This window comes from Micromesistius poutassou, assembly GCF_964030765.1.
Source record: "Micromesistius poutassou genome assembly, chromosome: 15".
NCBI lineage: Eukaryota > Metazoa > Chordata > Actinopteri > Gadiformes > Gadidae > Micromesistius > Micromesistius poutassou.
The window spans coordinates 18,178,171-18,206,098 of NC_140285.1; the positions used below are offsets into that span (position 1 = coordinate 18,178,171).

General features: G+C 54.6%; 1 protein-coding gene across 2 annotated transcripts; it reads left to right on the top strand.

Annotated features, from left to right (window-relative positions):
• The first annotated feature begins 429 nt into the window (after nt 1-429).
• On the top strand, nt 430-27,685 carry ttpal (tocopherol (alpha) transfer protein-like). 2 transcript variants are annotated; one of them, XM_084479057.1, is made up of 6 exons: nt 430-452; nt 923-1,094; nt 1,410-1,653; nt 23,998-24,191; nt 24,382-24,492; nt 26,485-27,685. In XM_084479057.1, exons 2-6 carry the CDS (start codon nt 933-935, stop codon nt 26,758-26,760), a joined length of 987 nt encoding a protein of 328 aa, XP_084335183.1. In that variant the 5' UTR covers nt 430-452; nt 923-932; the 3' UTR covers nt 26,761-27,685. The 2 variants fall into 2 exon arrangements, with proteins under 2 accessions (XP_084335183.1, XP_084335182.1); XM_084479056.1 differs by lacking the exon at nt 430-452 and having other exon boundaries at nt 742-1,094.
• Nucleotides 27,686-27,928: the final 243 nt, after the last annotated feature.

Genomic DNA, 27,928 nt, shown 5'->3' on the forward strand with positions numbered 1-27,928 from the left:
AAAAGTTGCAAATAATTCATAAATCAAGGCTGTGTAGTCTCTGTGAGACACAGCCAGTCTGTGGCTGTGAGGTGGATGCAGGCACTGCATATAACGTGCAAGTCCCCCATTCCGTTCCCTGCTAAGCCCCCCTAAAGGTCAAGCCCCCCTAAAGGTCAAGCCCCCCTAAAGGTCAAGTCCTAGGACTGCCCCTGACAGGTCTGTGAATACACGGACCTCGGAACCCAGACAAAACACTAGATTTTACCAAAATATCGACCTAATTCTGCATCAATAGTGAAACGTTATTTAATCACAATTTGACTCTTAACTATTCCACTAGGTTTCATTATTCTGATTCACGCATTGAAACGTCGACGTAGCCCACAGAGGAACGTGGTCACGTGGTTCCAGCGGACCAACCAGACGGCGCCGTCCCTCCTCCCGGAAGTACCGCAGGGTTCTCATCACAGGTTTGTTGTTGTTTTCGCCGCTCCGGTGATGTGATTTATGTCGATTTTTGCAAACCTTTATCACGCACTAGTACATGTTGACCCGTCTCAGAGATAAGTCCTATATATGGTCACAATTTCGCAGGTTTAAGGACATATTTCCAGCTGTTATTCGAGGGGCTATTCTCATTAAGGGCTGTTCAGGACGTGGTTAAATCTACAATTTCTCGACTTGGGTTTCTGATTGATGGAGTAAAATAACATTAATGAAATAAAAACTGGATTCTAAGTATATTATGGTGCTTTTGGCGTCAACTGTGACTGACATGAGTTGAAAGAGAAAGATGAGGTTGATGGAAGAGCATACAAAAGGGAATTAAAAGACATCTCAATTCAGGCCATTTAAATAATTCATCATTATTACGTTCCTTATTGTATGCAGCGACCCCCAGTGTGTCCATGGCCCATCAGCATGAGTCCCTGTCCCTCAGGTCTCCTCCGATGGACCCCCTGGCGTCCCACAGCTGGTTCCCGGCTCCGCCTCCTCCCATCTACTGCTGCACGCTGACGCCGGCGCTGGTGGCCAAGGCCCGCGAGGAGCTGCAGGAGAAGCCCGAGTGGCGTCTCAGGGACGTCCAGGCGCTGAGAGACATGATCCTGAAGGTTACCTCATGTGTTGTGTTGTGGGGCTCGTTGTAATGCAGTTCATGTAGATCATTAGAATTACATTGGACAACCAAGAGAGATGGGAAAACATAACGGGATTGTGATCATAGTTCTAAATATCTCAGGTCTCCCCATTGTGAGACGAGATACAATGCGTGGTGTTTTCTAAACTTGCAAGGTACATATTATATACTTAGAGGCATGCTGGACCTCTGTGTGCTTGGAGAGGGTCTTAGTGTGTCAGTAGAAGGAGCTCCTCCCACCGTGTCCACGGTCACCAGCTGAACTCTCTCTCTGTAAACACTTTTAAAGGAGCAGCCCAACTTAAGGACCAGGTTGGACGACGCCTTCCTTCTGCGCTTCCTCCGGGCCAGGAAGTTCGACTACGACCGGGCCCTGGAGCTGCTGCTCAACTACCACGCAGGGCGCAAGGCCTGGCCAGAGGTCTTCCAGGACCTCAAGCCCTCCACGGTGAAGCACGTCCTGGACCTGGGCTTCCTCTCAGTGCTGCCCCACCCTGACCCCTTCGGACGCTATATCCTCTGTCTCCAGCCAGGTAGGGGAGCCCCGACGTTCACCAGAGACGTTCACCAGGGGCGTTCACCAGGGGCGTTCACCAGGGGCGTTCACTAGAGGCTTTCACTAGAGGCGTTCACCAGGGGCGTTCACTAGAGACGTTCACCAGAGGCGTTCACTAGAGACGTTCACCAGAGGCGTTCACTAGGGGGCGTTCACTAGGGGGGCGTTCACTAGAGACGTTCACCAGAGGCGTTCACTAGAGGGCGTTCACTAGAGACGTTCACCAGAGGCGTTCACTAGAGACGTTCACTAGAGGCGTTCACTAGAGGCGTTCACTAGGGGGCGTTCACTAGGGGGGCGTTCACTAGAGACGTTCACAAGAGGCGTTCACTAGGGGCGTTCACTAGGGGCGTTCACTAGAGGCGTTCACTAGGAGGCGTTCACTAGGGGGCGTTCACTAGGGGGGCGTTCACTAGGGGGGCGTTCACTAGGAGGCGTTCACTAGGGGGGCGTTCACTAGAGGCGTTCACTAGAGGCGTTCACTAGAGGCGTTCACTAGGGGGGCGTTCACTAGAGGCGTTCACTAGAGGGCGTTCACTAGGGGGCGTTCACTAGGGGGGCGTTCACTAGAGGCGTTCACTAGAGGCGTTCACTAGAGGCGTTCACTAGAGGGGTTCACTAGAGACGTTCACTAGAGGCGTTCACTAGGGGGGGCGTTCACTAGGGGCGTTCACTAGGGGGGCGTTCACTAGAGGCGTTCACTAGAGGCGTTCACTAGAGACGTTCACTAGGGGGGCGTTCACTAGAGGCGTTCACTAGAGGCGTTCACTAGAGGCGTTCACTAGAGGGGTTCACTAGAGACGTTCACTAGAGGCGTTCACTAGGAGGCGTTCACTAGGGGGCGTTCACTAGAGGCGTTCACTAGGAGGCGTTCACTAGAGGCGTTCACTAGGGGCGTTCACTAGGAGGCGTTCACTAGGGGGGCGTTCACTAGAGGCGTTCACTAGAGGCGTTCACTAGAGGCGTTCACTAGAGGGGTTCACTAGAGACGTTCACTAGAGGCGTTCACTAGGAGGCGTTCACTAGAGGCGTTCACTAGGAGGCGTTCACTAGGGGGGCGTTCACTAGAGGCGTTCACTAGAGGCGTTCACTAGAGGCGTTCACTAGAGGGGTTCACTAGAGACGTTCACTAGAGGCGTTCACTAGGAGGCGTTCACTAGGGGGCGTTCACTAGAGGCGTTCACTAGGAGGCGTTCACTAGAGGCGTTCACTAGGGGCGTTCACTAGAGGCGTTCACTAGGGGCGTTCACTAGAGACGTTCACTAGAGGCGTTCACTAGGGGGGCGTTCACTAGGGGGGCGTTCACTAGAGGCGTTCACTAGGGGGGCGTTCACTAGGGGGGCGTTCACTAGAGGCGTTCACTAGGGGCGTTCACTAGGGGCGTTCACTAGAGGCGTTCACTAGAGGCGTTCACTAGAGGCGTTCACTAGAGGCGTTCACTAGAGGCGTTCACTAGGGGGGCGTTCACCAGAGGCGTTCACTAGAGGCGTTCACTAGGGGTGTTCACTAGAGGCGTTCACTAGGGGGGCGTTCACTAGGGGGCGTTCACTAGAGGCGTTCACTAGAGGCGTTCACTAGAGGCGTTCACTAGGGGGCTTTCACTAGGGGGCGTTCACTAGAGGCGTTCACTAGGGGCGTTCACTAGAGGCGTTCACTAGGGGCGTTCACTAGAGACGTTCACTAGAGGCGTTCACTAGGGGGGCGTTCACTAGGGGGGCGTTCACTAGAGGCGTTCACTAGAGGCGTTCACTAGAGGCGTTCACTAGGGGGGCGTTCACTAGGGGGCGTTCACTAGAGACGTTCACTAGGGGCGTTCACTAGAGGCGTTCACTAGGGGCGTTCACTAGAGACGTTCACTAGAGGCGTTCACTAGGGGGGCGTTCACTAGGGGGGCGTTCACTAGAGGCGTTCACTAGGGGGGCGTTCACTAGGGGGGCGTTCACTAGAGGCGTTCACTAGGGGCGTTCACTAGGGGCGTTCACTAGAGGCGTTCACTAGAGGCGTTCACTAGAGGCGTTCACTAGAGGCGTTCACTAGAGGCGTTCACTAGGGGGGCGTTCACCAGAGGCGTTCACTAGAGGCGTTCACTAGGGGTGTTCACTAGAGGCGTTCACTAGGGGGGCGTTCACTAGGGGGCGTTCACTAGAGGCGTTCACTAGAGGCGTTCACTAGAGGCGTTCACTAGGGGGCTTTCACTAGGGGGCGTTCACTAGAGGCGTTCACTAGAGGCGTTCACTAGGGGCGTTCACTAGAGGCGTTCACTAGAGGCGTTCACTAGAGGCGTTCACTAGAGGCGTTCACTAGGGGGGCGTTCACCAGAGGCGTTCACTAGAGGCGTTCACTAGGGGTGTTCACTAGAGGCGTTCACTAGGGGGGCGTTCACTAGGGGGCGTTCACTAGAGACGTTCACTAGAGGCGTTCACTAGAGGCGTTCACTAGAGGCGTTCACTAGGGGGGCGTTCACCAGAGGGCGTTCACTAGAGACGTTCACTAGAGGCGTTCACTAGAGGCGTTCACTAGAGGCGTTCACTAGGGGCGTTCACTAGAGGCGTTCACTAGAGGCGTTCACTAGAGGCGTTCACTAGGGGGCGTTCACTAGGGGGCGTTCACTAGAGGCGTTCACTAGAGGCGTTCACTAGGGGCGTTCACTAGGGGGCGTTCACTAGAGACGTTCACTAGAGGCGTTCACTAGAGGCGTTCACTAGAGGCGTTCACTAGGGGGGCGTTCACTAGGGGGCGTTCACTAGAGACGTTCACTAGGGGGGCGTTCACTAGGGGGCGTTCACTAGAGACGTTCACTAGAGGCGTTCACTAGAGGCGTTCACTAGAGGCGTTCACTAGGGGGGCGTTCACTAGAGGCGTTCACTAGGAGGCGTTCACTAGGGGGCGTTCACTAGGGGGGCGTTCACTAGGGGGGCGTTCACTAGGAGGCGTTCACTAGGGGGGCGTTCACTAGAGGCGTTCACTAGAGGCGTTCACTAGAGGCGTTCACTAGGGGGGCGTTCACTAGAGGCGTTCACTAGAGGGCGTTCACTAGGGGGCGTTCACTAGGGGGGCGTTCACTAGAGGCGTTCACTAGAGGCGTTCACTAGAGGCGTTCACTAGAGGGGTTCACTAGAGACGTTCACTAGAGGCGTTCACTAGGGGGGGCGTTCACTAGGGGCGTTCACTAGGGGGGCGTTCACTAGAGGCGTTCACTAGAGGCGTTCACTAGGAGGCGTTCACTAGGGGGGCGTTCACTAGAGGCGTTCACTAGAGGCGTTCACTAGAGGCGTTCACTAGAGGGGTTCACTAGAGACGTTCACTAGAGGCGTTCACTAGGAGGCGTTCACTAGGGGGCGTTCACTAGAGGCGTTCACTAGGAGGCGTTCACTAGAGGCGTTCACTAGGGGCGTTCACTAGAGGCGTTCACTAGGGGCGTTCACTAGAGACGTTCACTAGAGGCGTTCACTAGGGGGGCGTTCACTAGGGGGGCGTTCACTAGAGGCGTTCACTAGGGGGGCGTTCACTAGGGGGGCGTTCACTAGAGGCGTTCACTAGGGGCGTTCACTAGGGGCGTTCACTAGAGGCGTTCACTAGAGGCGTTCACTAGAGGCGTTCACTAGAGGCGTTCACTAGAGGCGTTCACTAGGGGGGCGTTCACCAGAGGCGTTCACTAGAGGCGTTCACTAGGGGTGTTCACTAGAGGCGTTCACTAGGGGGGCGTTCACTAGGGGGCGTTCACTAGAGGCGTTCACTAGAGGCGTTCACTAGAGGCGTTCACTAGGGGGCTTTCACTAGGGGGCGTTCACTAGAGGCGTTCACTAGAGGCGTTCACTAGGGGCGTTCACTAGAGGCGTTCACTAGAGGCGTTCACTAGAGGCGTTCACTAGAGGCGTTCACTAGGGGGGCGTTCACCAGAGGCGTTCACTAGAGGCGTTCACTAGGGGTGTTCACTAGAGGCGTTCACTAGGGGGGCGTTCACTAGGGGGCGTTCACTAGAGACGTTCACTAGAGGCGTTCACTAGAGGCGTTCACTAGAGGCGTTCACTAGGGGGGCGTTCACCAGAGGGCGTTCACTAGAGACGTTCACTAGAGGCGTTCACTAGAGGCGTTCACTAGAGGCGTTCACTAGGGGCGTTCACTAGAGGCGTTCACTAGAGGCGTTCACTAGAGGCGTTCACTAGGGGGCGTTCACTAGGGGGCGTTCACTAGAGGCGTTCACTAGAGGCGTTCACTAGGGGCGTTCACTAGGGGGCGTTCACTAGAGACGTTCACTAGAGGCGTTCACTAGAGGCGTTCACTAGAGGCGTTCACTAGGGGGGCGTTCACTAGGGGGCGTTCACTAGAGACGTTCACTAGGGGGGCGTTCACTAGGGGGCGTTCACTAGAGACGTTCACTAGAGGCGTTCACTAGAGGCGTTCACTAGAGGCGTTCACTAGGGGGGCGTTCACCAGAGGGCGTTCACTAGAGACGTTCACTAGAGGCGTTCACTAGAGGCGTTCACTAGAGGCGTTCACTAGGGGCGTTCACTAGAGGCGTTCACTAGAGGCGTTCACTAGAGGCGTTCACTAGGGGGCGTTCACTAGGGGGCGTTCACTAGAGGCGTTCACTAGAGGCGTTCACTAGAGGCGTTCACTAGGGGGCGTTCACTAGGGGGCGTTCACTAGAGGCGTTCACTAGAGGCGTTCACTAGGGGCGTTCACTAGGGGGCGTTCACTAGAGGGGCGTTGACTAGGGGGCGTTCACTAGAGACGTTCACTAGAGGCGTTCACTAGAGGCGTTCACTAGGGGCGTTCACCAGGGGGGCGTTCACTAGGGGGCGTTCACTAGAGACGTTCACTAGAGGCGTTCACTAGAGGCGTTCACTAGGGGCGTTCACTAGAGGCGTTCACTAGGGGGGCGTTCACTAGAGACGTTCACTAGAGGCGTTCACTAGAGGCGTTCACTAGAGGCGTTCACTAGAGGCGTTCACTAGGGGGGCGTTCACTAGAGGCGTTCACTAGAGGCGTTCACTAGGGGGGCGTTCACTAGGGGGCGTTCACTAGAGGCGTTCACTAGAGGCGTTCACTAGAGGCGTTCACTAGGGGCGTTCACTAGAGGCGTTCACTAGAGGCGTTCACTAGAGGCGTTCACTAGAGGCGTTCACTAGAGGCGTTCACTAGGGGGGCGTTCACCAGAGGGCGTTAACTAGAGGCGTTCACTAGGGGCGTTCACTAGAGGCGTTCACTAGGGGGGCGTTCACTAGAGACGTTCACTAGAGGCGTTCACTAGAGGCGTTCACTAGAGGCGTTCACTAGAGGCGTTCACTAGGGGGGCGTTCACTAGGGGGCGTTCACTAGAGGCGTTCACTAGAGGCGTTCACTAGAGGCGTTCACTAGAGGCGTTCACTAGGGGGGCGTTCACTAGGGGTGTTCACTAGGAGGCGTTCACTAGGGGGGCGTTCACTAGAGGCGTTCACTAGAGGCGTTCACTAGGGGCGTTCACTAGAGGCGTTCACTAGGGGCGTTCACTAGAGGCGTTCACTAGAGGCGTTCACTAGGGGCGTTCACTAGGGGGGCGTTGACTAGGGGGCGTTCACTAGAGACGTTCACTAGAGGCGTTCACTAGAGGCGTTCACTAGAGGCGTTCACTAGGAGGCGTTCACTAGGGGGCGTTCACTAGAGACGTTCACTAGAGGCGTTCACTAGAGGTGTTCACTAGAGGCGTTCACTAGGGGCGTTCACTAGAGGCGTTCACTAGAGGCGTTCACTAGAGGCGTTCACTAGGGGGCGTTCACTAGAGGCGTTCACTAGAGGCGTTCACTAGAGGCGTTCACTAGAGGCGTTCACTAGAGGCGTTCACTAGGGGGCGTTCACTAGGGGGCGTTCACTAGAGGCGTTCACTAGAGGCGTTCACTTGAGGCGTTCACTTGAGGCGTTCACCAGGTGCATTCACCAGAGGCGTTCACCAGAGACGTTCACTAGAGGCGTTCACTAGGGGCGTTCACTAGAGGCGTTCACTAGAGGCGTTCACTAGAGGCGTTCACTAGAGGGGCGTTCACTAGAGGCGTTCACTAGAGGCGTTCACCAGGGGCGTTCACCAGAGGCGCTCACTAGAGGCGTTCACTAGAGACGTTCACTAGGGGGCGTTCACTAGAGACGTTCACCAGAGGCGTTCACTAGGGGCGTTCACTAGAGGCGTTCACTAGGGGGGCGTTCACTAGAGGCGTTCATTAGGGGGCGTTCACTAGAGGCGTTCACTAGAGGTGTTCACTAGAGGCGTTCACTAGAGGCGTTCACTAGGGGGGCGTTCATTAGAGGCGTTCACTAGAGGCGTTCACTAGAGGGGCGTTCACTAGAGGGGCGTTCACTAGAGGCGTTCACTAGAGGCGTTCACTAGAGGCGTTCACTAGAGGGGCGTTCACTAGAGGCGTTCACTAGGGGGGCGTTCACTAGGGGGGCGTTCGCTAGAGGCGTTCACTAGAGGCGTTCACTAGGGGCGTTCACTAGGGGCGTTCACTAGAGGCGTTCACTAGAGGCGTTCACTAGAGGCGTTCACTAGGGGGGCGTTCACTAGAGGCGTTCACTGGGGGGGCGTTCACTAGAGGCGTTCACTAGGGGGGGCGTTCACTAGAGGCGTTCACTAGAGGCGTTCACTAGAGGCGTTCACTAGGGGCGTTCACTAGAGGCGTTCACTAGAGGCGTTCACTAGAGGCGTTCACTAGGGGCGTTCACTAGAGGCGTTAACTAGGGGGGGCGTTCACTAGGGGGCGTTCACTAGAGATGTTCACCAGAGGCGTTCACTAGGGGCGTTCACTAGAGGCGTTCACTAGGGGGGCGTTCACTAGAGGCGTTCATTAGGGGGCGTTCACTAGAGGCGTTCACTAGAGGTGTTCACTAGAGGCGTTCACTAGAGGCGTTCACTAGGGGGGCGTTCACTAGAGGCGTTCACTAGAGGCGTTCACTAGAGGGGCGTTCACTAGAGGGGCGTTCACTAGAGGCGTTCACTAGAGGCGTTCACTAGAGGGGCGTTCACTAGAGGCGTTCACTAGGGGGGCGTTCACTAGGGGGGCGTTCACTAGAGGGACGTGAACCAGGGGCGTTCACTAGAGGCGTTCACTAGAGGGACGTGAACCAGGGGCGTTCACTAGAGGCGTTCACTAGAGGCGTTCACTAGAGACGTTCACTAGGGGGCGTTCACTAGAGACGTTCACTAGAGGCGTTCACTAGGGGGCGTTCACTAGGGGGCGTTCACTAGAGACGTTCACCAGAGGCGTTCACTAGGGGCGTTCACTAGGGGCGTTCACTAGAGGCGTTCACTAGAGGCGTTCATTAGGGGGCGTTCACTAGAGGCGTTCACTAGAGGCGTTCACTAGAGGCGTTCACTAGAGGCGTTCACTAGGGGGGCGTTCACTAGAGGCGTTCACTAGGGGGCGTTCACTAGGGGCGCTCACTAGAGGCGTTCACTAGAGGCGTTCACTAGAGGCGTTCACTAGGGGGGCGTTCACTAGAGGCGTTCACTAGGGGGCGTTCACTAGGGGCGCTCACTAGAGGCGTTCACTAGAGGCGTTCACTAGGGGGCGTTCACTAGAGGGCGTTCACTAGGGGCGTTCACTAGAGGCATTCACTAGGGGGGCGTTCACTAGAGGCGTTCACTAGAGGCGTTCACTAGGGGCGTTCACTAGAGGCGTTTACTAGAGGCGTTCACTAGGGGGGCATTCACTAAAGGCATTCACTAGAGGCGTTCACTAGGGGCGTTCACTAGGGGCGTTCACTAGGGGCGTTCACTAGAGGCGTTCACTAGAGGCGTTTACTAGAGGCGTTCACTAGGGGGGCGTTCACTAAAGGCATTCACCAGAGGCGTTCACTAGGGGCGTTCACTAGGGGCGTTCACTAGGGGCGTTCACTAGAGGCGTTCACTAGAGGCGTTCACTAGGGGGGCCGTTCACTAGAGGCGTTCACAAGGGGGCGTTCACTAGAGGCGTTCACTAGGGGCGTTCACTAGAGGCGTTCACTAGGGGGGCGTTCACCAGAGACGTTCACTAGAGGCGTTCACTAGGGGCGTTCACTAGGGGCGTTCACTAGAGGCGTTCATTAGGGGGCGTTCACTAGAGGCGTTCACTAGAGGCGTTCACTAGGGGGGCGTTCACTAGAGGCGTTCACTAGGGGGGCGTTCACTAGAGGCGTTCACTAGGGGGCGTTCACTAGAGGCGTTCACTAGAGGCGTTCACTAGGGGGCGTTCACTAGGGGCGTTCACTAGAGGCGTTCACTAGGGGGCGTTCACTAGAGGCGTTCACTAGAGGCGTTCACTAGAGGGGCTTTCACTAGAGGCGTTCATTAGGGGGCGTTCACTAGAGGCGTTCACTAGAGGCGTTCACTAGAGGCGTTCACTAGATGCGTTCACTAGGGGGGCGTTCACTAGAGGGGGCGTTCACTAGGGGGCGTTCACTAGGGGCGTTCACTAGAGGCGTTCACTAGGGGCGTTCACTAGAGGCGTTCACTAGAGGCGTTCACTAGGGGCGTTCACTAGAGGCGTTCACTAGAGGCGTTCACTAGGGGGCGTTCACTAGGGGCGTTCACTAGAGGCGTTCACTAGAGGCGTTCACTAGAGGCGTTCACTAGGGGCGTTCACTAGAGGCGTTCACTAGGGGCGTTCACTAGAGGCGTTCACTAGAGGCGTTCACTAGAGGCGTTCACTAGAGGCGTTCACTAGGGGCGTTCACTAGAGGCGTTCACTAGAGGCGTTCACTAGAGGCGTTCACTAGGGGCGTTCACTAGAGGCGTTCACTAGAGGCGTTCACTAGAGGCGTTCACTAGGGGGCGTTCACTAGGGGGCGTTCACTAGAGGCGTTCACTAGGGGCGTTCACTAGGGGCGTTCACTAGAGGCGTTCACTAGAGGCGTTCACTAGAGGCGTTCACTAGAGGCGTTCACTAGGGGGGCGTTCACTAGGGGGCGTTCACTAGAGGCGTTCACTAGAGGCGTTCACTAGGGGCGTTCACTAGAGGCGTTCACTAGGGGCGTTCACTAGAGGCGTTCACTAGAGGCGTTCACTAGGGGCGTTCACTAGAGGCGTTCACTAGAGGCGTTCACTAGGGGGCGTTCACTAGAGGCGTTCACTAGAGGCATTCACTAGAGGCGTTCACTAGAGGCGTTCACTAGGGGGCGTTCACTAGAGGCGTTCACTAGAGGCGTTCACTAGAGGCGTTCACTAGGGGGGCGTTCACTAGAGGCGTTCACCAGGGGCGTTCACTAGAGGCATTCACTAGAGGCGTTCACTAGAGGCGTTCACTAGGGGGGCGTTCACTAGAGGCGTTCACTAGGGGGGCGTTCACTAGAGGCGTTCACTAGAGGCGTTCACTAGGGGCGTTTACTAGAGGCGTTCACTAGGGGGCGTTCACTAGAGGCGTTCACTAGGGGCGTTCACTAGAGGCGTTCACTAGGGGGGGCGTTCACTAGAGGCGTTCACTAGAGGCGTTCACTAGAGGCGTTCACTAGAGGCGTTCACTAGGGGGGGCGTTCACTAGGGGCGTTCACTAGAGGCGTTCACTAGGGGGGGCGTTCACTAGAGGCGTTCACTAGGGGGCGTTCACTAGAGGCGTTCACTAGAGGTGTTCACTAGAGGCGTTCACTAGAGGCGTTCACTAGGGGGGGCGTTCACTAGGGGCGTTCACTAGGGGGCGTTCACTAGGGGCGTTCACTAGAGGCGTTCACTAGGGGGCGTTCACTAGAGACGTTCACCAGAGGCGTTCACTAGGGGCGTTCACTAGAGGCGTTCACTAGAGGCGTTCACTAGAGGCGTTCACTAGGGGCGTTCACTAGAGGCGTTCACTAGAGGCGTTCACTAGGGGGCGTTCACTAGAGGCGTTCACTAGAGGCATTCACTAGAGGCGTTCACTAGAGGCGTTCACTAGGGGGCGTTCACTAGAGGCGTTCACTAGAGGCGTTCACTAGAGGCGTTCACTAGGGGGGCGTTCACTAGAGGCGTTCACCAGGGGCGTTCACTAGAGGCGTTCACTAGAGACGTTCACAAGGGGGGCGTTCACTAGAGGCGTTCACCAGGGGCGTTCACTAGAGGCGTTCACTAGAGACGTTCACAAGAGGCGTTCACTAGGGGTGTTCACTAGGGGCGTTCACTAGAGGCGTTCACTAGGAGGCGTTCACTAGGGGGCGTTCACTAGGGGGGCGTTCACTAGGGGGGCGTTCACTAGGAGGCGTTCACTAGGGGGGCGTTCACTAGGAGGGCGTTCACTAGAGGCGTTCACTAGAGGCGTTCACTAGAGGCGTTCACTAGGAGGCGTTCACTAGAGACGTTCACAAGAGGCGTTCACTAGGGGCGTTCACTAGGGGCGTTCACTAGAGGCGTTCACTAGGAGGCGTTCACTAGGGGGCGTTCACTAGGGGGGCGTTCACTAGGGGGGCGTTCACTAGGAGGCGTTCACTAGGGGGGCGTTCACTAGGGGGGCGTTCACTAGAGGCGTTCACTAGAGGCGTTCACTAGAGGCGTTCACTAGGAGGCGTTCACTAGGGGGGCGTTCACTAGAGGCGTTCACTAGAGGCGTTCACTAGAGACGTTCACTAGAGGCGTTCACTGGGAGGCGTTCACTAGGGGGCGTTCACTAGAGGCGTTCACTAGAGGCGTTCACTAGGAGGCGTTCACTAGAGGCGTTCACTAGGGGCGTTCACTAGAGGCGTTCACTAGGGGCGTTCACTAGAGACGTTCACTAGGGGGCGTTCACTAGGGGGCGTTCACTAGAGGCGTTCACTAGGGGGGCGTTCACTAGGGGGGCGTTCACTAGAGGCGTTCACTAGGGGCGTTCACTAGGGGCGTTCACTAGAGGCGTTCACTAGGGGGCGTTCACTAGGGGGCGTTCACTAGAGGCGTTCACTAGAGGCGTTCACTAGGGGCGTTCACTAGGGGGGCGTTGACTAGGGGGCGTTCACTAGAGACGTTCACTAGAGGCGTTCACTAGAGGCGTTCACTAGAGGCGTTCACTAGAGGCGTTCACTAGAGGCGTTCACTAGGGGCGTTCACTAGAGGCGTTCACTAGGGGGGCGTTCACTAGGGTGCGTTCACTAGAGACGTTCACTAGAGGCGTTCACTAGAGGCGTTCACTAGAGGCGTTCACTAGGGGGGCGTTCACTAGAGGCGTTCACCAGGGGCGTTCACTAGAGGCGTTCACTAGAGGCGTTCACTAGGGGGCGTTCACTAGGGGGCGTTCACTAGAGGCGTTCACTAGAGGCGTTTACTAGGGGCGTTCACTAGGGGGGCGTTGACTAGGGGGCGTTCACTAGAGGCGTTCACTAGAGGCGTTCACTAGGGGCGTTCACTAGGGGGGCGTTGACTAGGGGGCGTTCACTAGAGGCGTTCACTAGAGGCGTTCACTAGAGGCGTTCACTAGGGGGGCGTTCACTAGAGGCGTTCACCAGGGGCGTTCACTAGAGGCATTCACTAGAGGCGTTCACTAGAGGCGTTCACTAGGGGGGCGTTCACTAGAGGCGTTCACTAGGGGGGCGTTCACTAGAGGCGTTCACTAGAGGCGTTCACTAGGGGCGTTTACTAGAGGCGTTCACTAGGGGGCGTTCACTAGAGGCGTTCACTAGGGGCGTTCACTAGAGGCGTTCACTAGAGGCGTTCACTAGGGGGGCGTTCACTAGGGGGCGTTCACTAGAGGCGTTCACTAGAGGCGTTCACTAGAGGCGTTCACTAGGGGGGCGTTCACTAGAGGCGTTCACCAGGGGCGTTCACTAGAGGCATTCACTAGAGGCGTTCACTAGAGGCGTTCACTAGGGGGGCGTTCACTAGAGGCGTTCACTAGGGGGGCGTTCACTAGAGGCGTTCACTAGAGGCGTTCACTAGGGGCGTTTACTAGAGGCGTTCACTAGGGGGCGTTCACTAGAGGCGTTCACTAGGGGCGTTCACTAGAGGCGTTCACTAGAGGCGTTCACTAGGGGGGGCGTTCACTAGAGGCGTTCACTAGAGGCGTTCACTAGAGGCGTTCACTAGAGGCGTTCACTAGAGGCGTTCACTAGGGGGGGCGTTCACTAGGGGCGTTCACTAGAGGCGTTCACTAGGGGGGGCGTTCACTAGAGGCGTTCACTAGGGGCGTTCACTAGAGGTGTTCACTAGAGGCGTTCACTAGAGGCGTTCACTAGGGGGGGCGTTCACTAGGGGCGTTCACTAGAGGCGTTCACTAGAGGCGTTCACTAGGGGGCGTTCACTAGGGGCGTTCACTAGAGGCGTTCACTAGGGGGCGTTCACTAGAGACGTTCACCAGAGGCGTTCACTAGGGGCGTTCACTAGAGGCGTTCACTAGAGGCGTTCACTAGAGGCGTTCACTAGGGGCGTTCACTAGAGGCGTTCACTAGAGGCGTTCACTAGGGGGCGTTCACTATAGGCGTTCACTAGAGGCATTCACTAGAGGCGTTCACTAGAGGCGTTCACTAGAGGGCGTTCACTAGAGGCGTTCACTAGAGGCGTTCACTAGAGGCGTTCACTAGGGGGGCGTTCACTAGAGGCGTTCACCAGGGGCGTTCACTAGAGGCGTTCACTAGAGACGTTCACAAGGGGGGCGTTCACTAGAGGCGTTCACCAGGGGCGTTCACTAGAGGCGTTCACTAGAGACGTTCACAAGAGGCGTTCACTAGGGGCGTTCACTAGGGGCGTTCACTAGAGGCGTTCACTAGGAGGCGTTCACTAGGGGGCGTTCACTAGGGGGGCGTTCACTAGGGGGGCGTTCACTAGGAGGCGTTCACTAGGGGGGCGTTCACTAGGAGGGCGTTCACTAGAGGCGTTCACTAGAGGCGTTCACTAGAGGCGTTCACTAGGAGGCGTTCACTAGAGACGTTCACAAGAGGCGTTCACTAGGGGCGTTCACTAGGGGCGTTCACTAGAGGCGTTCACTAGGAGGCGTTCACTAGGGGGCGTTCACTAGGGGGGCGTTCACTAGAGGCGTTCACTAGAGGCGTTCACTAGAGGCGTTCACTAGGAGGCGTTCACTAGGGGGGCGTTCACTAGAGGCGTTCACTAGAGGCGTTCACTAGAGACGTTCACTAGAGGCGTTCACTAGGAGGCGTTCACTAGGGGGCGTTCACTAGAGGCGTTCACTAGGGGGCGTTCACTAGAGGCGTTCACTAGGGGCGTTCACTAGAGGGGTTCACTAGGGGCGTTCACTAGGGGCGTTCACTAGAGGCGTTCACTAGGGGGCGTTCACTAGGGGGCGTTCACTAGGGGGCGTTCACTAGAGGCGTTCACTAGAGGCGTTCACTAGGGGCGTTCACTAGGGGGGCGTTGACTAGGGGGCGTTCACTAGAGACGTTCACTAGAGGCGTTCACTAGAGGCGTTCACTAGAGGCGTTCACTAGAGGCGTTCACTAGGGGCGTTCACTAGAGGCGTTCACTAGGGGGGCGTTCACTAGGGGGCGTTCACTAGAGACGTTCACTAGAGGCGTTCACTAGAGGCGTTCACTAGGGGCGTTCACTAGAGGCGTTCACTAGAGGCGTTCACTAGAGGCGTTCACTAGGGGGCGTTCACTAGGGGGCGTTCACTAGAGGCGTTCACTAGAGGCGTTCACTAGGGGCGTTCACTAGGGGGGCGTTGACTAGGGGGCGTTCACTAGAGACGTTCACTAGAGGCGTTCACTAGAGGCGTTCACTAGAGGCGTTCACTAGGGGCGTTCACTAGGGGCGTTCACTAGAGGTGTTCACTAGGAGGCGTTCACTAGGGGGCGTTCACTAGAGGCGTTCACTAGAGGCGTTCACTAGAGGCGTTCACTAGAGGCGTTCACTAGGAGGCGTTCACTAGGGGGCGTTCACTAGAGGCGTTCACTAGAGGCGTTCACTAGGGGGCGTTCACTAGAGGCGTTCACTAGAGGCGTTCACTAGAGGCGTTCACTAGAGGCGTTCACCAGGGGGGCGTTCACTAGGGGGCGTTCACTAGAGGCGTTCACTAGAGGCGTTCACTAGAGGCGTTCACTAGAGGCGTTCACTAGAGGCGTTCACTAGGGGCGTTGACTAGGGGGCGTTCACTAGAGACGTTCACTAGAGGCGTTCACTAGAGGCGTTCACTAGGGGCGTTCACTAGAGGCGTTCACTAGGGGGGCGTTCACTAGAGACGTTCACTAGAGGCGTTCACTAGAGGCGTTCACTAGGGGCGTTCACTAGGGGGGCGTTCTCTAGAGGCGTTCACTAGAGGCGTTCACTAGAGGCGTTCACTAGAGGCGTTCACTAGGGGGGGCGTTCACTAGGGGCGTTCACTAGAGGCGTTCACTAGGGGGGGCGTTCACTAGAGGCGTTCACTAGGGGCGTTCACTAGAGGTGTTCACTAGAGGCGTTCACTAGAGGCGTTCACTAGGGGGGGCGTTCACTAGGGGCGTTCACTAGAGGCGTTCACTAGAGGCGTTCACTAGGGGGCGTTCACTAGGGGCGTTCACTAGAGGCGTTCACTAGGGGGCGTTCACTAGAGACGTTCACCAGAGGCGTTCACTAGGGGCGTTCACTAGAGGCGTTCACTAGAGGCGTTCACTAGAGGCGTTCACTAGGGGCGTTCACTAGAGGCGTTCACTAGAGGCGTTCACTAGGGGGCGTTCACTATAGGCGTTCACTAGAGGCATTCACTAGAGGCGTTCACTAGAGGCGTTCACTAGAGGGCGTTCACTAGAGGCGTTCACTAGAGGCGTTCACTAGAGGCGTTCACTAGGGGGGCGTTCACTAGAGGCGTTCACCAGGGGCGTTCACTAGAGGCGTTCACTAGAGACGTTCACAAGGGGGGCGTTCACTAGAGGCGTTCACCAGGGGCGTTCACTAGAGGCGTTCACTAGAGACGTTCACAAGAGGCGTTCACTAGGGGCGTTCACTAGGGGCGTTCACTAGAGGCGTTCACTAGGAGGCGTTCACTAGGGGGCGTTCACTAGGGGGGCGTTCACTAGGGGGGCGTTCACTAGGAGGCGTTCACTAGGGGGGCGTTCACTAGGAGGGCGTTCACTAGAGGCGTTCACTAGAGGCGTTCACTAGAGGCGTTCACTAGGAGGCGTTCACTAGAGACGTTCACAAGAGGCGTTCACTAGGGGCGTTCACTAGGGGCGTTCACTAGAGGCGTTCACTAGGAGGCGTTCACTAGGGGGCGTTCACTAGGGGGGCGTTCACTAGGGGGGCGTTCACTAGGAGGCGTTCACTAGGGGGGCGTTCACTAGGGGGGCGTTCACTAGAGGCGTTCACTAGAGGCGTTCACTAGAGGCGTTCACTAGGAGGCGTTCACTAGGGGGGCGTTCACTAGAGGCGTTCACTAGAGGCGTTCACTAGAGACGTTCACTAGAGGCGTTCACTAGGAGGCGTTCACTAGGGGGCGTTCACTAGAGGCGTTCACTAGAGGCGTTCACTAGAGACGTTCACTAGAGGCGTTCACTAGAGGGGTTCACTAGGGGCGTTCACTAGGGGCGTTCACTAGAGGCGTTCACTAGAGGCGTTCACTAGGGGGGCGTTCACTAGAGGCGTTCACTAGAGGGGTTCACTAGGGGCGTTCACTAGGGGCGTTCACTAGAGGCGTTCACTAGGGGGCGTTCACTAGGGGGCGTTCACTAGAGGCGTTCACTAGAGGCGTTCACTAGGGGCGTTCACTAGGGGGGCGTTGACTAGGGGGCGTTCACTAGAGACGTTCACTAGAGGCGTTCACTAGAGGCGTTCACTAGAGGCGTTCACTAGAGGCGTTCACTAGGGGCGTTCACTAGAGGCGTTCACTAGGGGGGCGTTCACTAGGGGGCGTTCACTAGAGACGTTCACTAGAGGCGTTCACTAGAGGCGTTCACTAGAGGCGTTCACTAGGGGGGCGTTCACTAGGGGGCGTTCACTAGAGACGTTCACTAGAGGCGTTCACTAGGGGCGTTCACTAGAGGCGTTCACTAGAGGCGTTCACTAGAGGTGTTCACTAGGGGGGCGTTCACTAGGGGGGCGTTCACTAGAGGCGTTCACTAGGGGCGTTCACTAGGGGCGTTCACTAGAGGCGTTCACTAGGGGGCGTTCACTAGGGGGCGTTCACTAGAGGCGTTCACTAGGGGCGTTCACTAGGGGGGCGTTGACTAGGGGGCGTTCACTAGAGACGTTCACTAGAGGCGTTCACTAGAGGCGTTCACTAGAGGCGTTCACTAGAGGCGTTCACTAGAGGCGTTCACTAGAGGCGTTCACTAGGGGCGTTCACTAGAGGCGTTCACTAGGGGGGCGTTCACTAGGGTGCGTTCACTAGAGACGTTCACTAGAGGCGTTCACTAGAGGCGTTCACTAGAGGCGTTCACTAGGGGGGCGTTCACTAGAGGCGTTCACCAGGGGCGTTCACTAGAGGCGTTCACTAGAGGCGTTCACTAGGGGGCGTTCACTAGGGGGCGTTCACTAGAGGCGTTCACTAGAGGCGTTCACTAGGGGCGTTCACTAGGGGGGCGTTGACTAGGGGGCGTTCACTAGAGGCGTTCACTAGAGGCGTTCACTAGGGGCGTTCACTAGGGGGGCGTTGACTAGGGGGCGTTCACTAGAGGCGTTCACTAGAGGCGTTCACTAGGGGCGTTCACTAGGGGGGCGTTCACTAGAGACGTTCACTAGAGACGTTCACTAGAGGCGTTCACTAGGGGCGTTCACTAGAGGCGTTCACTAGGGGCGTTCACTAGAGGCGTTCACTAGAGGCGTTCACTAGAGGCGTTCACTAGGGGGCGTTCACTAGGGGGCGTTCACTAGAGGCGTTCACTAGAGGCGTTCACTAGGGGCGTTCACTAGGGGGGCGTTGACTAGGGGGCGTTCACTAGAGGCGTTCACTAGAGGCGTTCACTAGGGGGCGTTCACTAGAGGCGTTCACTAGAGGCATTCACTAGAGGCGTTCACTAGAGGCGTTCACTAGGGGGCGTTCACTAGAGGCGTTCACTAGAGGCGTTCACTAGAGGCGTTCACTAGGGGGGCGTTCACTAGAGGCGTTCACCAGGGGCGTTCACTAGAGGCATTCACTAGAGGCGTTCACTAGAGGCGTTCACTAGGGGGGCGTTCACTAGAGGCGTTCACTAGGGGGGCGTTCACTAGAGGCGTTCACTAGAGGCGTTCACTAGGGGCGTTTACTAGAGGCGTTCACTAGGGGGCGTTCACTAGAGGCGTTCACTAGGGGCGTTCACTAGAGGCGTTCACTAGAGGCGTTCACTAGGGGGGGCGTTCACTAGAGGCGTTCACTAGAGGCGTTCACTAGAGGCGTTCACTAGAGGCGTTCACTAGAGGCGTTCACTAGAGGCGTTCACTAGGGGGGGCGTTCACTAGGGGCGTTCACTAGAGGCGTTCACTAGGGGGGGCGTTCACTAGAGGCGTTCACTAGGGGCGTTCACTAGAGGTGTTCACTAGAGGCGTTCACTAGAGGCGTTCACTAGGGGGGGCGTTCACTAGGGGCGTTCACTAGAGGCGTTCACTAGAGGCGTTCACTAGGGGGCGTTCACTAGGGGCGTTCACTAGAGGCGTTCACTAGGGGGCGTTCACTAGAGACGTTCACCAGAGGCGTTCACTAGGGGCGTTCACTAGAGGCGTTCACTAGAGGCGTTCACTAGAGGCGTTCACTAGGGGCGTTCACTAGAGGCGTTCACTAGAGGCGTTCACTAGGGGGCGTTCACTATAGGCGTTCACTAGAGGCATTCACTAGAGGCGTTCACTAGAGGCGTTCACTAGAGGGCGTTCACTAGAGGCGTTCACTAGAGGCGTTCACTAGAGGCGTTCACTAGGGGGGCGTTCACTAGAGGCGTTCACCAGGGGCGTTCACTAGAGGCGTTCACTAGAGACGTTCACAAGGGGGGCGTTCACTAGAGGCGTTCACCAGGGGCGTTCACTAGAGGCGTTCACTAGAGACGTTCACAAGAGGCGTTCACTAGGGGCGTTCACTAGGGGCGTTCACTAGAGGCGTTCACTAGGAGGCGTTCACTAGGGGGCGTTCACTAGGGGGGCGTTCACTAGGGGGGCGTTCACTAGGAGGCGTTCACTAGGGGGGCGTTCACTAGGAGGGCGTTCACTAGAGGCGTTCACTAGAGGCGTTCACTAGAGGCGTTCACTAGGAGGCGTTCACTAGAGACGTTCACAAGAGGCGTTCACTAGGGGCGTTCACTAGGGGCGTTCACTAGAGGCGTTCACTAGGAGGCGTTCACTAGGGGGCGTTCACTAGGGGGGCGTTCACTAGAGGCGTTCACTAGAGGCGTTCACTAGAGGCGTTCACTAGGAGGCGTTCACTAGGGGGGCGTTCACTAGAGGCGTTCACTAGAGGCGTTCACTAGAGACGTTCACTAGAGGCGTTCACTAGGAGGCGTTCACTAGGGGGCGTTCACTAGAGGCGTTCACTAGGGGGCGTTCACTAGAGGCGTTCACTAGGGGCGTTCACTAGAGGGGTTCACTAGGGGCGTTCACTAGGGGCGTTCACTAGAGGCGTTCACTAGGGGGCGTTCACTAGGGGGCGTTCACTAGGGGGCGTTCACTAGAGGCGTTCACTAGAGGCGTTCACTAGGGGCGTTCACTAGGGGGGCGTTGACTAGGGGGCGTTCACTAGAGACGTTCACTAGAGGCGTTCACTAGAGGCGTTCACTAGAGGCGTTCACTAGAGGCGTTCACTAGGGGCGTTCACTAGAGGCGTTCACTAGGGGGGCGTTCACTAGGGGGCGTTCACTAGAGACGTTCACTAGAGGCGTTCACTAGAGGCGTTCACTAGGGGCGTTCACTAGAGGCGTTCACTAGAGGCGTTCACTAGAGGCGTTCACTAGGGGGCGTTCACTAGGGGGCGTTCACTAGAGGCGTTCACTAGAGGCGTTCACTAGGGGCGTTCACTAGGGGGGCGTTGACTAGGGGGCGTTCACTAGAGACGTTCACTAGAGGCGTTCACTAGAGGCGTTCACTAGAGGCGTTCACTAGGGGCGTTCACTAGGGGCGTTCACTAGAGGTGTTCACTAGGAGGCGTTCACTAGGGGGCGTTCACTAGAGGCGTTCACTAGAGGCGTTCACTAGAGGCGTTCACTAGAGGCGTTCACTAGGAGGCGTTCACTAGGGGGCGTTCACTAGAGGCGTTCACTAGAGGCGTTCACTAGGGGGCGTTCACTAGAGGCGTTCACTAGAGGCGTTCACTAGAGGCGTTCACTAGAGGCGTTCACCAGGGGGGCGTTCACTAGAGGCGTTCACTAGAGGCGTTCACTAGAGGCGTTCACTAGAGGCGTTCACTAGAGGCGTTCACTAGAGGCGTTCACTAGAGACGTTCACTAGAGGCGTTCACTAGAGGCGTTCACTAGGGGCGTTCACTAGAGGCGTTCACTAGGGGGGCGTTCACTAGAGACGTTCACTAGAGGCGTTCACTAGAGGCGTTCACTAGGGGCGTTCACTAGGGGGGCGTTCTCTAGAGGCGTTCACTAGAGGCGTTCACTAGAGGCGTTCACTAGAGGCGTTCACTAGGGGGGGCGTTCACTAGGGGCGTTCACTAGAGGCGTTCACTAGGGGGGGCGTTCACTAGAGGCGTTCACTAGGGGCGTTCACTAGAGGTGTTCACTAGAGGCGTTCACTAGAGGCGTTCACTAGGGGGGGCGTTCACTAGGGGCGTTCACTAGAGGCGTTCACTAGAGGCGTTCACTAGGGGGCGTTCACTAGGGGCGTTCACTAGAGGCGTTCACTAGGGGGCGTTCACTAGAGACGTTCACCAGAGGCGTTCACTAGGGGCGTTCACTAGAGGCGTTCACTAGAGGCGTTCACTAGAGGCGTTCACTAGGGGCGTTCACTAGAGGCGTTCACTAGAGGCGTTCACTAGGGGGCGTTCACTATAGGCGTTCACTAGAGGCATTCACTAGAGGCGTTCACTAGAGGCGTTCACTAGAGGGCGTTCACTAGAGGCGTTCACTAGAGGCGTTCACTAGAGGCGTTCACTAGGGGGGCGTTCACTAGAGGCGTTCACCAGGGGCGTTCACTAGAGGCGTTCACTAGAGACGTTCACAAGGGGGGCGTTCACTAGAGGCGTTCACTAGAGGCGTTCACTAGAGACGTTCACAAGGGGGGCGTTCACTAGAGGCGTTCACCAGGGGCGTTCACTAGAGGCGTTCACTAGAGACGTTCACAAGAGGCGTTCACTAGGGGCGTTCACTAGGGGCGTTCACTAGAGGCGTTCACTAGGAGGCGTTCACTAGGGGGCGTTCACTAGGGGGGCGTTCACTAGGGGGGCGTTCACTAGGAGGCGTTCACTAGGGGGGCGTTCACTAGGAGGGCGTTCACTAGAGGCGTTCACTAGAGGCGTTCACTAGAGGCGTTCACTAGGAGGCGTTCACTAGAGACGTTCACAAGAGGCGTTCACTAGGGGCGTTCACTAGGGGCGTTCACTAGAGGCGTTCACTAGGAGGCGTTCACTAGGGGGCGTTCACTAGGGGGGCGTTCACTAGGGGGGCGTTCACTAGGAGGCGTTCACTAGGGGGGCGTTCACTAGGGGGGCGTTCACTAGAGGCGTTCACTAGAGGCGTTCACTAGAGGCGTTCACTAGGAGGCGTTCACTAGGGGGGCGTTCACTAGAGGCGTTCACTAGAGGCGTTCACTAGAGACGTTCACTAGAGGCGTTCACTAGGAGGCGTTCACTAGGGGGCGTTCACTAGAGGCGTTCACTAGAGGCGTTCACTAGAGACGTTCACTAGAGGCGTTCACTAGAGGGGTTCACTAGGGGCGTTCACTAGGGGCGTTCACTAGAGGCGTTCACTAGAGGCGTTCACTAGGGGGGCGTTCACTAGAGGGGTTCACTAGGGGCGTTCACTAGGGGCGTTCACTAGAGGCGTTCACTAGGGGGCGTTCACTAGGGGGCGTTCACTAGAGGCGTTCACTAGAGGCGTTCACTAGGGGCGTTCACTAGGGGGGCGTTGACTAGGGGGCGTTCACTAGAGACGTTCACTAGAGGCGTTCACTAGAGGCGTTCACTAGAGGCGTTCACTAGAGGCGTTCACTAGGGGCGTTCACTAGAGGCGTTCACTAGGGGGGCGTTCACTAGGGGGCGTTCACTAGAGACGTTCACTAGAGGCGTTCACTAGAGGCGTTCACTAGAGGCGTTCACTAGGGGGGCGTTCACTAGGGGGCGTTCACTAGAGACGTTCACTAGAGGCGTTCACTAGGGGCGTTCACTAGAGGCGTTCACTAGAGGCGTTCACTAGGGGCGTTCACTAGAGGCGTTCACTAGAGGCGTTCACTAGAGGCGTTCACTAGAGGCGTTCACTAGGGGGCGTTCACTAGAGGCGTTCACTAGAGGCGTTCACTAGAGGCGTTCACTAGGGGGGCGTTCACTAGGGGCGTTCACTAGAGGCGTTCACTAGAGGCGTTCACTAGAGGCGTTCACTAGAGGCGTTCACTAGGGGCGTTCACTAGGGGCGTTCACTAGAGGTGTTCACTAGGAGGCGTTCACTAGGGGGCGTTCACTAGAGGCGTTCACTAGAGGCGTTCACTAGAGGCGTTCACTAGAGGCGTTCACTAGGAGGCGTTCACTAGGGGGCGTTCACTAGAGGCGTTCACTAGAGGCGTTCACTAGGGGGCGTTCACTAGAGGCGTTCACTAGAGGCGTTCACTAGAGGCGTTCACCAGGGGGGCGTTCACTAGAGACGTTCACTAGAGGCGTTCACTAGAGGCGTTCACTAGAGGCGTTCACTAGAGGCGTTCACTAGGGGGGCGTTCACTAGAGACGTTCACTAGAGGCGTTCACTAGAGGCGTTCACTAGGGGCGTTCACTAGGGGGGCGTTCACTAGAGGCGTTCACTAGAGGCGTTCACTAGAGGCGTTCACTAGAGGCGTTCACTAGAGGCGTTCACTAGGGGGGCGTTCACTAGAGGCGTTCACTTGAGGCATTCACTAGAGGCGTTCACTAGGGGGGCGTTCACCAGTGGCGGGCTGGTCTTTACTGCAGACTAAAGTGTACTGTGCCTCAGTACCTTGGTGGCTGGTTCTAGCTATGATGGTGTTTTTCCACTGCGCTTTCTACCTCATGGCAGGCCAAAGGTTTGTCACAACTAGCCTAGCTTCACATTTAAACCAATGTCATGCCAGATAGTTGTAAAGCTTGTTCTGTCAGTTTTGAACGATCCAGTCAATATCCGTAATAAAATAAAACATTCAACAAACATGCCACCATCAGTAATATGGTCTCTGAAGGTCATTCTGCTTTAAAAATAGAAAGCAAAATGTCATGCTTGACACTACTTTTGTGAATTTGCTGCCACCTAAAGGTAAAATAAATATCTAAACTATATAATTTTTTTAAATGCTCAGGTGTAATGTAATGTAAAACATATCCTTGCTCACATCAGTCCAAACTGAGAAATAAATTAAGCACTGCAGTACTCATGTTTATCTTTTGTACAGGAAAATGGAAACCAAATGACTATCCGTTTGTGGACAACGTGAGGGCCCTCTACCTGACCCTGGAGAAGCTGATCCAGCCGGAGGACACCCAGGTGAACGGGATCGTCATCCTGGCGGACTACACCGGGGTGGGCATGTCTCAGGCCTCCAACCCTGGCCCCTTCCTTGCCAAAAAAGTTGTGAGCATTCTCCAGGTAAGGAACGTCCTTTCTGACGTTCACATAGTTTAATATTCCATATAATATGGAAGTAAACACACATAGTGTGTCATTAAATAACCCTTAACCCTACGAAGCTCTGTGTTTTCATCCAATATTCATATTTCATACTTCAGGAGGACTATTGTATTTTTTAATAAATCCCATTTTCTTGTCTAATTATAAGGATGGATTCCCCATCAGAATCAAGGCTGTTAATATAATTAATGAGCCAAGGATTTTCAAGGGAATCTTTGCGATAATTAAGCCCTTTCTGAAGGAGAAGATGGCTGAGAGGGTGAGTTATTAATTATGTTTTATTCTTGACTGTGAAAACATTTTGTGTCCCAACATTAGTTATAGCTAGGGCTCGACCAATACTAGCCAATAATATCTGCCGATATTTGGGTTCCCGAGTTCAATCAGTACCGGTGGATATTCCACAGATTAAGGGCAACCTAATAACCAGCCTAGAGCTTCTGCTAGCTGAGATCCCTTCAACACGGCAGCGGATAAGGATTCTGTCTCGGTTCTTTCCACCCCATCTTTGTCTGTGGACTGTTGGGGTCTGACCTAGCTCGATCTATAATAAAGTGTAAGCCTTTCTCTACTCACCCCAAGGTTGGTAGAAAAATGACTCTATGTGTCCTCCTCACGTCAGGAAACTTCGCTACAGCTTCTCAAAATCCATGGATCTGAAGTATCCGATTAACGTTAAAAGCTTGTAAAATCATGGCGACAAATCTGTAATCTTGTGTGGGATAGATTAAAGACTGGAGTTAGTGCAAAAGGCAGCACGACACAGGATCTCCTGAGGGCCTGGTCCTGGGCTGAGTTATCTCCTCAGAGCCTGGTCCTGGGCTGAGTTATCTCCTGAGTGTTGGTGAGTTATCTCCTGAGAGTGGGATGAGTTATCTCCTGAGTGGGATGAGTTATCTCCTGAGAGTGGGATGAGTTATCTCCTGAGTGTTGGTGAGTTATCTCCTGAGTGTTGGTGAGTTATCTCCTGAGTGTGGGATGAGTTATCTCCTGAGTGTTGGTGAGTTATCTCCTGAGTGTGGGATGAGTTATCTCCTGAGTGTTGGTGAGTTATCTCCTGAGTGTTGGTGAGTTATCTCCTGAGTGTTGGTGAGTTATCTCCTGAGTGTTGGTGAGTTATCTCCTGAGTGTTGGTGAGTTATCTCCTGAGTGTTGGTGAGTTATCTCCTGAGTGTGGGATGAGTTATCTCCTGAGTGTTGGTGAGTTATCTCCTGAGTGTGGGATGAGTTATCTCCTGAGTGTTGGTGAGTTATCTCCTGAGTGTTGGTGAGTTATCTCCTGAGTGTTGGTGAGTTATCTCCTGAGTGTTGGTGAGTTATCTCCTGAGTGTGGGATGAGTTATCTCCTGATCCTGGGCTGCTGAGTGGACAGACTGCCGCTGAGTTGTTTGATGATATTTTTGTTGTTGTGATTTATTTGAGTTTATGTTTTATATATATATATATCAGTTGATTGTTATTTGTTCAAACTGATTTATGTGAGTGAACCAGAATTTTTTTATTTGTTAATGCAGGGATTTCGTTTTAATTTTCATGTAAATTTTCATTCTTGTGTTCAATAAACCATTTTTATTAAAGCTTGGTTTTCCTTTTCTGCTTGAAGCTATATATAGGCTATTTATCATACAAATACTGTACATAAGTTAATCGGCAGATAATATTGGGTTCCAGAATTCTTTGCATCCTCAAATCTGTATTGTTGGCCAAAAAGTGATACCGATAGTTATAGCTGTATGTTTTAGTTTAATATATATACATATATATATATTCTTTTTTTTATTATTATTTATTTATTTCAGGGACTTATAACATTGATCATAGTTATCTCTAGATTTGAGGAAATATTGAAAGAAAAGTAATGCTTTCTATGTTGATCCAAACATTGGCTCTTATACTAAATACTTTGAACCAAAGGGAAAGAGCTTGCTAGAAATGTTGCGTGAATGGTTGGTTGCGTTGTGTGACCTGATGTGTTGACAGTCGTTAGCCCCCCAACTACAGCCTATTGACTTAAGAATAAAGATGGACAAGATGAAGGCAGTGACTATTATGGCCGTATTTGTCAGACTTTGACTCGTGTGATGGTAGCCAAACTCCTGTACACCTTTACAACGGCACGCAATGATTCAAACTCTGATTTTTAGTACTGTAGAAGTCTTGGATTCACCTACCCCAGGCTTTCATTTGTGGATCTGACAGAGAAACTGGCCCTAGCTTCAATGGCCCAACACTGTACCTCCTGTCCCTGCAGTACGTGCTCCACGGCTCGGACGTGCGCTCGCTGCACAGGAGCATCCCGCCCTCGGTCCTCCCCGGGCAGTACGGCGGCAGCGCGGCCCATCTGGACATGTCTGCGTGGTCGCGGATGCTGCTGGACTGTGAGGAGGAGTTCATTGTGGAGTTCTGCCAACCAGATCCACTAGAGGGCGTGGTGCTGCCAGAAGACGTGCCCCTGGAGGGGGAGGCGGGCGGGCCGGAGGAGGACTCCTTCAGGGCGCTGCGCTCCCAGCTGTACTACTGTTACTGACTCCTACTGTCACTGACGCCCCAGTACTGTCCGCTGTACTCCTGTTACTGTCTCCAGTTACTCCCGGTTATCACTGAGAGCTTGGTTTGGTGATGTTTTACAGAGTTTTATCGGGCAAGTTGCCAAACATTTAGGCCTACAACACTTCTTCTTTTACTCAGCGTTCAACATTATAGTAGGCCTATGTGAGCCAAAGGGGAGGGGGTCTTTACTGCGTTCCACCAGTGTTTAAGGCAGCTCTGGGTCTGCCCACAGCCCTCCGTCTGGTCCTATCAACCACCGCTGCTGTCCTGTGCAGTCTGATCCATGCTAGTGAGGAAAAGTAACTGGAGAAACTGTTTGGAAAGGTTTTCATACCCTGTGTCCAGTAGACCAATAGTAGCATGTGTAGACTCCAAGTTAAGCCTAACTGCATTGTGATATTTAACAATTGTTAATATATACCAATTGTTAAATACCCCCTCCCCCCCAACCAGGAGGGGAGGGGGGCATCAAACATAGCCCAGGAGGGGGAAGGGTAGGCCTACAGGGAGTTGTTGGAAATTGTACCAAAGCAATTATTATAATATTTATGTGCATTCTCATGTCAATCAATGCAAAGTTTGAACTGTTAATATGGGGGTATCTATTGATACAGATGTTGAAAATTGTTCCCATTATTTCTGTACCGTATGTTTGTCTTTGTGTAGCTTAATGCAATCTGTTATGTATTCTACGTGAGAATATTCATAGAAAGTCCTGCCTTATGATTTAGTTTGATTTCAATACACTGAACCATTTGCCTGTACAGTCTTCACCTCCAGGCCAGATCCCATCAGTGTACTAAAGCTTCATGGGTCATTGCTGAAACACTCTTTTTTTGCCAATATTATGGAGCATGTAGACTGTCAAATGGTCAAATTTATTTTATAATGTATGTGTTGCCAAGTAAGGGATTTCTGTTCTAGTTTACATTTATTTGGTTTTTTTAAGCTTGATGGTCATTCCACTCTGATTAGTCAAGGAAATAAACAAGATTTAAAAAAGACTACCTCTGGTGCTTTTAATTATGGTAGATGGGAACATTATATTATTCTACACTTTATGCCCTTTCAGTTATCTTGTCATAATCGTATTACTGAATATTTGTTACTTACCAATTTATATCCCCAATCTACCCACAATAAAA